Here is a 15504-nt window from a genome sequence, read left to right as displayed (position 1 = left end):
ACCCAGAATTTACCTGCAAACAAGGTATGGCACAGTGCCATGGATTAGGGGCTTGTGGGCTGTTACGGGCTGAATTGTGTCCCCTCCGAAATTCACATGTTGAAGTCCTCATCCCCAGTGCCTCAGAATGTGACTTGTATTTGATGACAGGGTCTTTAAAGAGGTAACTAAATTAAAATGAGGTCCTTAGGGTAGGCCCTAATCTAACCTGACTGGTGTCCTTATAAGAAGAGGGCACATACATTCACTGAGGGAAGACCAAGTGAAGACACAGGGAGAAGGTGGTCATCCACAAGCCAAGAAGAGAGGCTTCAGAAGAGACCAACCCTGCCTACACCGTGATCTTGGACTTTTAGCCTCCAGAACTGTGAGGAAATAAATTTCTGTTGTTTAAGTCACCTAGTTTCTGGTACTTTCTTAGGACAGCCCTAGAAAACTAATCAGAGCTGACTGACAAGGATCATCACAAATTACTCTTTATCATTTGAGACCCAGCCACTCTTTATCTCTCCTTATAGAATTTACAAAAATTCTGCAAAGGAAACTGATAATTTGAACAAAATTGACAAAGTAAAGATGCTGCACACTCGACTGACATACCATAGGCTGAAAATAGCTCACGTAAGAAGTCTATTGACAATAATCAAACTCATCCATCACAGTTGATGTATTTTAATCATAAAAAGCAAAAACGAAAGAACCCTCCAGGTCTTACTAATATATTTAATTCTCATTTTCACAATTCGCAGCTCTTTAAATTCTTTCTTTCCCTTCCCTCTCTCTCTTTCTTTAATAACTGTACAAATTGTATCTGCAATTGAGTTTCTTCATGAATGAACTGTAAATAGTTTTTTCAAAAAATGAGAAAGTGATTTCTGATAAAATGATGTTTGTTTCCATGCTATAATCAGTACTATCAAGAGTATGTGCATTTCTTTTATTGGGTGCATTAAGAAGTATCTGCATTTAAATGATTTTGGTTCATCAATATGCATTATGGAAATGTATAAAATAACACATAGCTTTGTTATTTTTTTCGTTACCGAATCAGAAAGCATCCAGAATTATATTCAAGACTTGTTAGTACAGGAAACATAACTAAAAGACAGTTGGTTATCAAAATGCTAAAAGGAAGGTAAAGCTAGTATTTAAAAAACAGCTTTAGTTGTATCTCAATTTTGTCTATTTCTGTGACTTAGAGAAAATAATTACTGGCTTCTACATTGTGGTATATATTATGACTACTCTGCATAATCACTTGTGAAATGAACATTTAGAAATTTAAATAATATTTCTTATTAACTTTTTCGCTTTCAAATATTTTAACATATTTCTTTGGTATTTCTGAAATTAACTTAAAAAATAACTTGGTTGCTTCATCATTCAATTTAATAGCTGTTATTCAGGGATTAGTTACAATTTATATTTAATTATTAAACACACTGAAATAAGTACTACAGAACGTGGGGCAATAAATATAGATCACAATTTTCAAGCACAGTGTAATTTGTAACTGCAACACTATGCCCTTTAACTGGCATGTTTACATTATTTAAAGCATTTTTTTTATTGGAGTATAATTGCTTCACAATACCGTGTTAGTTTTAAAGCATTTTAAAAAGCATCACTCAATGCCAGAAGCCCCTTGAAACAAGTATAAATAAGAGGTAGAAAGAGCTACACAAACCTTTAGGCTAGGTTTTTTCCCTGATGTATTCAACCTAGATGTATTTACATCAAGGTTTGATGTTTGACCAGTTTTCTCTTAGGAGCACTCTCTTCTAGATAATAAAAACTGATAGAAGAGCTATAAAACTTGTAAGATGCCATTATAGGGATCCCATAAATGTAAAACTGCCAATAGAGTTTGGGGATTTACACCTAGTGTTTGTCCCTTCACAGAGGGAAACATGCACAAAGCCACTATAATAACCCTTCAAAACCGGATAATATTCTGACAGCTCAGTTTCGCTGACAAAAGAGTCCTGGGCAGGATCCAGGAGGCCCAGGTGCGCTGTGTCATGCCAGTATTTAATGTAGTCTAATATCAGATAGATGCTAGTGAGAGAAAATACTCCGAATAAAGTATAGATAATAGCATGGACAGCCACTCATTGCAAAATTACTTGTGCTCATCATGCTGTGAGCTTTGTACTAAATTTTTTCTGTCAAGTGGCAGGAATCAGAGAAGTGCCTCAGAAAACCTTCCTTGTAACCTTGGATAAGGATCTATAACATTGGTCTTTCATATGGTAATGGAAAATGATGCCCTTTGCGAAACATTGCTGACTGGTAATGAAGGTTCTATCAGGTTGGGGAACAGCGCCTGTGACAATCTTCTCCCCCCAGCCCTTTAGCAGATTCAGCAAACTTGACAAGATGGGTGAGTCTGAGAGAATTTATCTTACGTGAATTTCCAACAAAGCCCTTGGGGTTGTTTTATAAAACGAGAAGGTGGCAGTTTAATAAATGCCGGGCCACCTGAGGCACTTTCATTAAAGGCTTTCTCTAGACAACATCACAATGTTTGCGGTATTCTCCTGTGCTCCCTGGAGAATACAAGCCTTACTTCTTCAGTGAGAATGGATACTGTATGTGAAGGCATGAAGGAAGATGATTCGATTTGCCTTTTGGGGCAAAGACTAACTGTTCATATCATCACTATAGTTAGAATGTATGTTCAAATGAGCTTATTGTCTTCTATTTGAATGCAAAATTCACCAGGAAAAAAAGTGAGGACATTTCGGAAGAGTTATCAGTGAACGTGGTGAAGGTTAACCCTATGCCATGACTTCAAGTACAATAATGTCTATTTGTTTAAGACTATATAATAACCTTTGAAGAATATTAAAAGTATTATACATTGTTTTACTTTCTGAAATAACCTACTTACTAGAAAACTTCAGGGACTTGAGATGCCTGACAAGATATGGAAGTCAATCATTCCTATAAGTAATATGAGGCTTACTGTTTAATGAATTTTTAATGTAATTTCTAATGTCAGTGGATGCATTTTCAAGTCCTAGAGAGCCAGGGTAAAGAGGAGAGATTCATAGATGTTTCCATCCGTTTCAATGGACTTACCATCTGTGTAGGCTTCTCTGCGCAGATGTCCTGGCTGGTGTTTTTGTTTCTTGGCTGGTCTAGCCTTCTGTACTACCGCAGCACTCATGTTGCTGTCTGTGGAAACAGGACTTGTGGGTCTAGGACACTGGGATGCATGAAAATGTCGGCGGCCTGAGGAAAAATATCAGAGCCAAACTCACCAATAAAGTTTAATTTAATTTAACACTAATAATCAAAATAAAACACTAAAACTATAAACATCCCTAATTAAAAAAAAAAGCTTAAATAAACTATTCTAGTAAACAATAGGATTCTTCTTATTCTGCTTGAGCTATCCACTGGAAAAAATACCCTAAAAGCATTTTCAGGCTCTTTTTTTTAACCATGGTACCTTTATTCTGATACCTATTTATTAAAGAAAAGCATTTTGACTGTTGCATCTACCTTCACTAAAGTGTTATGATTAAACAAAAATGTTAATTAAATTTTTACATAATATATCCAATGTCTGTTGCTTTCTCAAAAGGAATAGCCAGGGCCCTTAAGAAATTCATATTCTAAGAATGAACAGTACAAAATACATCCCTTATTTTAATTAAATATGTTTGTGCTATTCTTTGAAGACAGATTCCTAGTATCTTAATACATTCTCAGGTATTTTCTCTTAAGGTGGCCTGGAATTAAGCTAGCTCACGTATTCAGACCTGCCAAAAATTACTCACACCCCTTTTCTCTCACAAGATATTTATTTGCTGGTTATGGATATTTAAAGTGACCCCCTCCAGAGACTTTTATATTTTTTGGTGATGGTATAGGTAGTTGTTTTCTGTTATTTGATTTTAGAGGGACAATATTCACAGGTGATAAATGACTCTGCTAATCAGACATGGTGCACTGCGGTGCTCTCCAATTCTCTGGCTTTTTCTTACAGAGACATATTACAACAGCACAAAATATTTAATCCATAATGGCAGTGGAGATCTATTGGCCCTACACTTGACCTTTGTTATTTTGGTTCCTTGAAATTCCAGAGATTCAAATCCAGAACTTTCTGTTGTACTACAAGAAACCTCAGAGAGACCTAGACAATATGTGTTTTGGCTATAAACAGAAGAAGCCACGTATAGTAAAATCAACACATTTAAATGTGCTAACGGAAGCATATTAAGTAAAAGACATTAATGCAGCCAAGTGAGAAGCAATGTGATTGGATTATTCATTCATATTAACTTCAAGTCATATGATAAGCAGCACCCCTTCCTGAAAAGAACACTTTAATAAGCAGAGTCCAATGCCTGTTTAGTTCATTATAATTATGAACCGAACGAAAACCAGAAGAGCCACTAAATTACAGTACAATAAAATATTAAACCAAACTCTTTTTAGCTATGATGGAGACTATTACAATTAAAGTTACATATCCATGAAAAGAGAATTAGGGCTGAGACTGAACCCATTACTCATTCTATTGTGTAAGGCCATCTACTGCTCATAGACCCTAAGGCATAAGGTCGTTCGCAGATGCATTTTCGACATTATTTCTATGTCTTGTTGATTTAATGAACTGAAACACACGCTTAATGCAATCTGAAAGCAGTAGTTTGAGATGTTTAATTTCACTTATTTATTTATTTTTTTACAGAAGATTAAAAAATAAGGAGAAACAAAAGCTGTATATAAAGTTAAATGTTATTTATTTATTAGGAATGATAGATATGTTTGCATACTTATTTTATTATACCCAGAAGCAACTAGGAGAGAAAAAGGAAATTTGGTTGAATATCATAAAGTATAGGGCTGGCTGAAATAAGTATGCATTCTATGATAATAGTTTGAGAGATATTAGACATTCTTTTTTCCTGCAACACATTCTTGATAAATAATATATAGGAAAAGAAAACTTTATGATGTGAGTTAAATTTTCTCTGAATATATTCTACACTGATAAGAAATAATGACCAATCCAATATCTGAAGAGAACATGGAAAACTACCAATGTGATAGTTATTAAACTAAGAAAAATAGAACAAAATAGCAATTATTGATTTGTTGTGATAGTCTTTCTCAGAAATAGCTCTCTTTTTGACCACATTATTTTTATTCTATTCATATTTTCTTGGTTACCAGAAATATATATACACTCAACATGTATATGAATGCATATATGTACATATTCCATTATACAGAAATGAAAATCATGTGATAAATGTATGATTTAAATTAAAATTTTTTTCTTTCTCATATTATTTACTTTCTAAACAGAGTTGGGAGTGGGAGATAAGTAAAAATGGGTTAAAACATAAGAATGGATATACAGTAATTAAAAACAGGCTACTGGCAATGAAAAGGGAAAATAGATGGAAAAAATACATAGGCGTTTGGATTAACTTGCTCTCCAAATTATTAGATTAACAATGTATACTTTAAGTATCGAACATACTTATACTTGAAAATGTGTGTATAGTACAAACATCTTATATCTTCTCAATTAAATGAGTGTTCTAATTGAGAGGGCATGAAGAGAATAGGGGTTAAGGAGAAACAGCCCAGTTTCCAGTGGTTGAGTGTCCCCTCCGGACATTTATCTATTTCTCCTAGACACTTTCTAATTAAATGGGATGAGAGAACTACCTCAATGAATTTTATTTTGGTGACTTTTTACATCTTAAAAAAAACCATATAACACAAACCTCATTTAATTGACCATATACATTCCAAAAGAAATTGTACATATATTTGCTAAGACTATCTTAAAAATAAAGACTTTTCAGGTAGCTTCACTCACATTACATAGGATTTATTAAATAAAAATAAAATAGAAGATTTAAAAAGCCTATTATGAAAAAGGGAATAAGCAAGCTACATCATCATCTTGGACCTTGGTTTCCTTAGGCAGCCAAAAAAAAAAAAAAAAAGAGTAATAATAGTTGCATTTCATATAGGACATAAGATTATGGATCTCCATAATCAGCAACATACGACTATGGATCTCCAATCAGCAACTGACAAATGCACATCGAATTTTCTTTCCCAGCTTGGAGAAAAGCGGACGACTTACCAGCAGCATCCTGCATTTGGCGCCGTGCCACTTTCAGACCAGCGTACTCTGCTGCTGCTGCCACTGCCTGGGCAAAATCGGCATCGGTGAAAAAGGAGCCGTCAGAAGAACTAACACTGGAGCGTCCGCTGGAAATGTTGTCCTCCTCTGAGGCTGAGCCCCAGCCATTGATCATGGACCCAGTGACAGAGCTCTCCAGGTCCCCAACACTGGAGGCAGGGGTCTGTTCAAGCCCGCGTAACAAAAGCCTTCTGGTCTGCATCTTGGCTACTTCCATGTCGGCTTCGTCTTCTTCCTCTTCTGGCGCATCCGTATCCATATCTGAGACAAGGGGTCCTGAAATGTAGCCGTAAGTATGGGGTGGGGAAATCGGCCGTGGAGGTGGAGGAGGGCTCACCGGCTGCCGTCTGCAGGAAAATGAATAAACACGTATGGCTTAGCTCATTACTTAGGACACAAAAGCATAAATTAACCAAGAAATTCACAAGTCTTTGCTTCCGTGGAGATAATTTGTTCAGGAAAAACAACGATAAATCAGAGCATGTGTATGTTTTATTCTGAGTTGTAAGAAATTTACCTCAAAACCAGAGGTACTTTTTTTAAAATTTTTTTGCGGTACGCGGGCCTCTCACTGTTGTGGCCTCTCCCATTGCGGAGCACAGGCTCCGGACGCGCAGGCTCAGTGGCCATGGCTCACGGGCCCAGCTGCTCCGCGGCATATGGGATCTTCCCGGACCGGGGCACGAATCCGTGTCCCCTGCATCGGCAGGCGGACTCTCAACCACTGCGCCACCAGGGAAGCCCCAGAGGTACTTTGAAGCATGGTGGGCTACCTTTTGATTCAAGCTTAATAGAAGTATACTCATCTATGTATAAGTCTCCTACGTTTTATCTTTTGGATTACGTTCAGTTAAAACAGGGGTAAGTAGTACCTATTTCGAAATTGACATCTATGTATTTGTCCTAAAGTGTATGGAATATTATTGACAGCTTATTATGACCAAAGACAGCAGACATCAGTCCTGAAACAGGCTGCTCCATAAACATATAAACATGTTCCTTTCCCTTTCCTTCATTGCCACTCCCACCATTGTAAGCAAATGGACTCATTCATTTTGACTATAGAGAGTAGAATTTTATAGGATTAAAAAATTATGCACTGAGCATATGACACAATTTCCTTTAGATTTTAGTCTATTAAAAAGGTCTAAGAGCCAAGAGCAGTTTTTCTCCAAATTACTTACTTATAAAGATTATTAGCTATTTGCAAGTATATTGCTTTTACCATTATTCCACCTGTTTAACAAAATGCTTACAGGTATTTTTCTTGATGCTCTGGAAGTTAAGTGCCAAATTTCAGGACAAAATAAAGCAGTACCCTACAATTTAAGTTCACAGTTACCAATAACTGGTTTCAACCATCTCTCCACAGATCTGGGGAACATCAGTGAAAAGCACTCCTCTTACCCTCCAACACCATCACACACAGTGAATATAAGATGACTGAGAAGGTAGAGAGCTTTTGGACATTAGTGGAAAGCAAGGTTTGTGGAAATAAGCTATTCCCAAGGCTGGAGAATGCCAAGAGATTAACTCCTAATTAGGAAAGTGCCTGAAAAAAGGGATACATATAGTGATTTCCACTTGGAGGACTACTTAGTGATGTGCTCAACAGTCCCAGTGCTCTCTAAGCAAGGTTAAAAAGATGACATAAGGGGAATATCATTTGGAAGAGTCATGACAACACCTCATCAAATTCTGTGCTCCTGAGAAGTAAAGAGGATAGATTCCAAATAAGCCTGCCGACCTGAGCACTAGTGTTGGAGGGTAAGTGACATTAGGATCTAGTGTAATCTGATGACCCTATGGCTTGGGAGGCTAGGAGAGATATGGCATGAATGCCACTCACTGGTAGTCCATCTGAAGATGTGGCTAAATTGTTCAAGGACTACAAATGCCTATCGATGCTGTCCAGGACTGAGTCCTTCATCAGTGGAGGAAGTTGGTGCCAGCCCCCTTCCCTCACCATTCTTGTGATACTCAGAGAGCAAGATGAGACAGAACAGCCAGTCGGGCTAACCAAAGAGAAGACCGGATCCTCATCTACTTTGCTCTTTTTATGTGCCCTTTTCCTCGCCTTAGCGCTTGGGAGAATGCACTGGGAAGAGTGAGGAAGGAAGTGATTAAAAACAGAACACACCCATTACTCCATGCCACCATGGCCACAGGCATGTGCAATCTGCAAAAAAATCTGGAAATGCATGATTATGGTTTTAAAATTAACAGGACCGGGTCTTAAACTAAAAGAAAGCAAACAAACAAAAAAAATCATATAGGATCTGGTCAAGATCGAACTTAGGGACCTGCTACAGAGAGGGAAACGGAAGTTCAATATAGCACAGTGGTTAGGGTGGCATGGCAGTTGTTCGAAGAAAAAAGTGTTGTGCTATTTATCCCAATGAATTGAGGCACTTCAATAAACATGTTTTATTAACACAAATGGAAAGCATTAAAAATGAATGATTACTAAAATACTACAGTTAACTAATTTATTGAGCACCTACTTTGCAGCTAAGTATTTTACAACGTTAACTCATTTAATTTTCTCAACAACTTTCCAGGGTACTTATTTTTTTATTATTTTAACAGATAAGGAGATTGAAATTCAGAGGACATTGAAATTAAGGACCTTGCCAAAGTTCCCACAACTAGTATGTATCAAATTTAGAATTTAATCCCACATTCCATTTCCAAGGCCATGGCCTTTCCTCTAAGAATGGTGCTATTACACACATATATACACACATACACATATATATATACATATGTGATATATATACACATACACAGTTCTTCAGTATAATGTGTTATTTTTCATTTCTGGGTCGTTTCTAATGCATCTGTGTGTGGCACTAGAAGAAACATGAAAAATATGCCAAAGCTGAAGTTATTTAAGAGATTAAAATGGATAATTGTTTCAATATGGAGTGCCTTTATTTAATTTGGATTGTTATAAAATACCATACTTAAAAGTCAATTTACAGTCTTTGTCAGCAGGCACACCCAAAATACAAGAAACTTCTTTTTTAAATACATGTAAGACTTTTTAGCACAAAAGGGACTATTTTGACCATCAGTGAAGGGATGTAAGACAGCCAACTTCACAATGAAAGGATGCTAGCATTGTTGTATTTGGATAATTCACATTCTGTGAAGCAGAAACATCTTCATGTTAAATAAGGGCTGGCTTTTAACTACTACCACCCTGTACAAATGCTGAGGAAAGACAGAAAAATTTATTCAAGCCATCTGTAAACAAGGCAAGCCCAGGGAACGTGTGATAAACCTGTACGGTTTGAAATATGTAATATACTCTATTTGAAAACACAAAGCTATTTCAAGATGTGGCACTCAAGTGGGACTTGCCACAAATGAACCTCAACCCTCTCAGTTTTTCCCCCTGAGGGGTTTCAATGTCTTCTGAAATAATGTACAGCTACATGGCTGCTAATCACAACACTCTAGGCTCCTGCAAAAATGATGCCTTCATAAGCATGTTCAAGAGAAGAAGGGAAAAAGTCCATTGATTTATGAAAGCAGGTATTTATATAGTTTACCACATAGCATTTACCAGGCAAAAGATGGAAGGGGGAAAATACATACCTTTGAGATTTTTTTTAAAAACTGGTATAGTTTCAATACTTTGTATAATTAATCATTAACTGGTTTGTAAACAGACAAAATATTTAATTTTTCTTGGCCTTCTTTCTTTTCCTTCCAATTATATCATACTCAGTTCATCTACAGTAATAAAATATCTGTAAATTTCCTGTTCCATACATAAAATTTACTTTTACTTTTCAAGAGATTTTTTTTCACTAAATATCAACTACAGTAAACTCAATAGCACCAGACACTTTTGAAAACAGTATATGTAAATACATTTAATTTTATTATTTTCATAGTTATTGTCTGAAAAGAGAGAAGATTCCTATTATGCTGGTCATCTAGTTTATCTAGTTTTGGACAAAAAATGGAATATCTCAGAAGCTAATGAGAATGCCCAAACTGTAATATCCATAATAATGCAAGTATGAAATACTTATCTAGTTAAATATTGCAAAGTTATAATGGTTTTAGCTCAGTAATTTCTTATTCATTACACTATTTATAATGCCCCTAATCAGTAAACATAAAAGTAAAAAACGGGGCTTCCCTGGTGGCGCAGTGGTTGAGAGTCCGCCTGCCGATGCAGGGGACACGGGTTCGTGCCCCCGTCTGGGAAGATCCCACATGCTGTGGAGCGGCTGGGCCCGTGAGCCATGGCCGCTGAGCCTGCGCGTCCGGAGCCTGTGCTCCGTAACGGGAGAGACCACAACAGTGAGAGGCCCGAATACCACAAAAAAACCAAAAAAAAAACACAAAAAAAGTAAAAAATGTATTCATTCTTTACTGTGTACTAACTATGGTGAAGGAACTTTTAGGTTCTGAGACCAAAGGGATCACAAGGACACGGCTTAGGGAATGGTTTACCGATTATACTTTAAGACATGGAAGGATTCAATTTTAAGGCACTCATACTTAGTAAAGCTAACTATGTATCAGTCCGTGGCAGTATTTTGCAAAGATGCCCATAACAATATCTTCCATCCACAATGCTCTTCTGGGATGAGAACCTGCTATCCCTCCATCGAGAGAAGGAGTTTAGTTCTAAGTTCCTGAGTCTGGGTGGACCCTGTGACTGCTCTGACCACAGAACGTGGCAGAAGTGAGACTGTGCCAGTTCTGAGTGTAGCTCTTAACTGGCCTGGCAACTTCCTTTCCCTGCCACGTAAGAAGTGCCACTCCGCTGAGATCGCCATGTCACGAGAAGCCTGGGCTGTGGTGGAGAGCCCCTGGAGGATAAGACTCCATAAGGAGCCAGAGAGAGGTCACGGAGCACTGAAACGTCAGGCATGTAAGTGAAGAAACTCACTTCAAAGTTGATCTCACAGCCCCAAAGACCAGAGGAAGCCATGTGGGTTGGCGATGAATTGCCCAGGTGAATCCTTTCAGAATTCCTGACTCATGGAGTTGTGAGTAAAACAAAACGGTTTTAGGTGATTATGTTTTAGTGTAATTTGTAGGCAGCAATAGAAACAGGAACTTAGGGACTATGCTAGAAATTCAGCTAAATAAAATAGATATGTTCCTTGCTTGAAGGGACTTAGAGTCTAGCGGAGGAGACAATTAATTAAATACGCAATGGTAATGCAGTATTCACAAAGCTCCACGACAGAAGATATCTAGGGCACGCTGGGAACACATAGAATTGGCTTCAATCTCAGAGCTGGGACATCAGGGAAAGATTCTAATGAGAGCATCTGCCATTTAATCTTGGATCTAAAGGATATGTAAGTGTTAGCTCCAAAAAAAGAGAGGGGATAATGGTGTCCCAGGAAGATGAGAAGGCAAGTGGTAAGACCTCAAAGTGGTTGAGAGTGAGGCAGGAGATAGATGGGCCCCAGGCTGAGCGCCTGGAGTTTGTCCCCTGTGGACAGATATACCAAGATGAAGACAATAGCAGGAGGGAGGAGAAGCTGAGCCCTGCCCAGATGAGAGATAAAGAGACCACATATTCCTCATTCTCCAAGTCAAGGAGACCTTCCCGACTACACACACACACAGAAAGGCTCCTTGAAGGACAAAAATGCAGGGGGGGCGCCACCCCATAGTAAGCAATGTCAACCTACCCACAGACCTCTTCGCTGGAATCCATCTTGGCTAAGAGATGCGCACGCACACATGGGAGGACCCTGAAATAAACCAAATACTGACTCAGAGCCAGACAAAGCAAGATGATTGGCCAAAGGAAACCCGGAAGAAATGCCCCACGTAAGAGATTCAAACTACCACGATGGTGCAACTCTCTCTCTGAGCCCGCCTGTGTGTGCCTATTCACACGTACTCTTTTTCCCTCTAATAAACACTTTACTTGTTTCACTACTTTCTGTCTCTTTGTGGAAATTTATTTGTCCCTGGCCTTGCCACTGGCCCCTGGTGGTCTAGTGGCTAGGATTCAGCGTTCTCTCTGCTGCGGCCTGACTTCGGTCTCTGGCCGGGGAACCGCAATCCTTCTTCAAGCTGCTGCAGGCTGAGGCCACCCAAGATCAAGAGCACTGGTCATTCCAGGAACTGGAAGAAACTTAGAGTAAAGGCAACAGGAACAGGGAGGAGGGGAGTGGCAATGGGTAGGCAAAGGAAGGCATGCAGCGGTCAGGTCACAAAGGGCCTTGATTGCTACATTAAGGAATCTTGCCTTTATTCTAAGGGAAATGAGAAGTCATTGAGAGATTTTAAGCAATGGAGAGACTTGATCAGTGTCGCATTTTAGGAAAATGCCTCTGCACAGTCTGCAGCAAGAAGATTAGATTGAAGAAAGGGCAAGGCTAAAGGCAACAAAGACCACTTATGGACCATTATAGTAATACAGGCAAGAGAAAATGGCTGCAGGAGGTAGGGAAGTGCCTTTATGGCTGGAGATACATGTATTGCTCTGAGTGATATTCAAGCAGTAAAAATCTGCAGGAACAGGTACTTGGATATAAGGGTCTGATTCTCTAGAATGAAATCTGTAGAGAAATACCTGCCTATCTTTAATGAGCGCATCATGAGGGGAGTGGCAGGATGATGAGAAACAGAAGTCATCTACTGATGGGGTAGGCATCCAAATAGGTTAAAGGTTTGAGAAGAGGCTTGATTCAAAGACTTAGAGATGGGAATTACAGCATTATATATAGTATCAAAAAGGTGGACATGACTTAAATGCCCAATATTAAGGAATTGTTTAAATAAATTGCAGTATACATTTGTTTAACGTGAGTATCTAAACTGTAATTGGCACGGAAAAATTCACTGTTCAGTGAAAAAAATACCTTATAAAATTATATTGGCATATCACAAATTCAAAGCAGTGTGAGTACATGTAGAGACAAAGAACAGAAAAGATCTTTACTGAGTTCTTTTTTTGTCTGTTTGTTTTGCAGTACGCGGGCCTCTCGCTGTTGTGGCCTTTCCCATTGTGGAGCACAGGCTCCGAACGCGCAGGCTCAGCGGCCGTGGCTCACGGGCCTAGCAGCTCGGCGGCATGTAGGATCTTCCCGGACCGGGGCACGAACCCGAGTCCCCTGCATCGGCAGGCAGACTCTCAACCACTGTGTCACCAGGGAAGCCCCTGAGTTCTTAATGGTGACAATTTCTGACAACATAGATCATTGGTACTTTTGTATTTTCATTTTGTTTCTATGTATTTTCAAAAATTTCTATGGTAAACATGTAGAATATACCTTCAGCATAAAAGAGCAGTAATAGTTTTTTGTTTAATGGGCTTTCATCTACTTCATATTAGTGCCCAGTGTTATTAATATTGTACCTTCATAGACTGAAAGTCATACCTTTTAAAAAAAGGCTGAATGTAGTCAAAGAGGATTTTGAGGGCAGATACCCAATGCATTTCCCAATTACACCTGTTCACTTTGAGTTCACCCCCGCCAAAACAGCAGGGAGTCAGTCAACTCCTCTAGTATCAGATTCCATCCATCAGATACTTACTGAAGAAGGCTTTGTGGAACTCAATGACGTGAGTAGGACTTGAGCTCTGCTCTCAAAGAGCTTTTAAATTAAATAAGGAAACAGATGCAAACAGCCAATGCTAATGCAACGTGAAAACCTGATTAGTGTGGTAGCAGAGCTGTGAACAGACCACTGTCAAGAGTAAAGAGAAAGATTAGTTAATTTTTGCCAGGCAACAAGAAGAAAGTTGCACAGGCGGTGCATTTGAACAGGACTTGGAAAGATGAGAAGTGTTCACCAGGCAATCAAAGAAACAATATGTACCAAGACGCATGTGCTTAGTGAGGGCGCTAAGGATTTTGGGGACAGTCATGAAAGGCAAGAGCGGCCTGCCCCTCCTGCTAGCCCTCTGTGGGCCGGAGAGTGGCATTGCTGACAGGCTGTTGGTGAGTTAAGACAACAGGGAATTTCAAACAGACTAATTAGAAAAGAGGGTGTGTGGAGGGGTTGGGAGGGAAGAGGTAAGTAAAGGAAAAAGGATTGTAAAAGGCTTTGAATACTGGGCTAAACCTAAGAGCTGACTCTGAATGGGGAGTAACATTACCAGACTGGGGGGTAAAGTAAGATAATGTGGAGAGTGGACACAAAAGGGGAGAGAGAAGAAAAGTGGTCAGGTCAAGGATGTAGCAATATTTCAAGAGACAGGGACTGAGGGCCTGCCCTGGGATTCTAGGAATGGAAACATAGGAACAAAATCAAGAGATATTTTGGAGTTAGAAAAGAAGGGGCTTGGTGAATAACTTACTTTGGGGAATGGTAGGAAGATAACAGAAGAAATCAAACTATAAGATAATTACACTGATTTCAAAATCACAATTCTTTGTGATTTTTTTGCCTATTCCCTTGGCTCTTTTATTTTTAATATGTTGGTCAAATAAATAAGGATTAATGATTCTAAACGAGATAGCCAATAAAGGAGGAAAAGGAACAAGTTTGAAAGGTCAAGTGCAAAGAAAAATAATTTGATTTCAGACATGTGTAGTCTGAGATGTCCAACTGAAAATATCACGGTAGTGCTCAAGAAAAAGGGCTGGGCTGGCAAAATCAATGCGAAAGCCATCAGAATATAAGTAATACTTGAACCAAGTGTAAGGATGACAGCATAAGGGTGAGGACAGTAGGGAACTAATATTTGTTGAATACTTATCCTGCTTTAGATACTTTATATACACGATTTCATTTAATTCTCACAAGAAATCAGAAAATTGTTATCACTGCAGAAAGCGTAAGTGTAATAAAGACAGAGAAGCCTCTAGACTGACGATTAAGAGGTTACCTTCCGAAGCCTGATGGAAGCAAAATAGTATAAGCCAGCATACAGGGGGCTGAGGTGTGAAAAAGAATTAGGAAGGTAGAAGTGATTAAAGAATCCTACAGGGCTTCCCTGGTGGCGCAGTGGTTGAGGCAAATGCAGGGGACACGGGTTCGTGCCCCGGTCCGGGAGGATCCCGCATGCTGTGGAGCAGCTGGGCCCGTGAGCCATGGCTGCTGAGCCTGCGCGTCTGGAGCCTGTGCTCCGCAACGGGAGAGGCCACAACAGTGAGAGGCCCACGTATCGCAAAAAAAAAAAATAATAATAAAAAAGAATCCTACAGAGTAGGAGAGAAAAAGAGCAGGGTGACTGGAAGGGGAGGCTAAGGAAAGTTTAAAAAGTAGTAAGGTATATACACTACCATGTGTAAAATAGATAGCTAGTGGGAACGTGCTATACAGCACAGGAAGCTCAGCTCGGTGCTCTGTGATGACCTAGATGGGTGGGATGGGGGGCG

At 39.0% G+C, this 15504-nt stretch overlaps 1 protein-coding gene across 1 annotated transcript in view; it reads right to left on the bottom strand.

Moving 5' to 3' along the window:
* ROBO1 (roundabout guidance receptor 1) overlaps positions 1 to 15504 on the bottom strand; it is a 406812-nt gene that overhangs the window by 14281 nt on the left and 377027 nt on the right. The window contains exons 25-26 of the mRNA XM_073804384.1: positions 6125 to 6531; positions 3085 to 3237 (exon numbers count right to left, since the gene is read on the bottom strand). Coding sequence (XP_073660485.1) covers positions 3085 to 3237; positions 6125 to 6531 — 560 coding nt within the window. The remainder of the gene's footprint in view (positions 1 to 3084; positions 3238 to 6124; positions 6532 to 15504) is intronic.

This window comes from Tursiops truncatus, chromosome 4 (assembly GCF_011762595.2).
Source record: "Tursiops truncatus isolate mTurTru1 chromosome 4, mTurTru1.mat.Y, whole genome shotgun sequence".
NCBI lineage: Eukaryota > Metazoa > Chordata > Mammalia > Artiodactyla > Delphinidae > Tursiops > Tursiops truncatus.
Note: the sequence above shows the minus strand (reverse complement) of the source record. Positions and strands in the feature narration are given on the sequence as shown.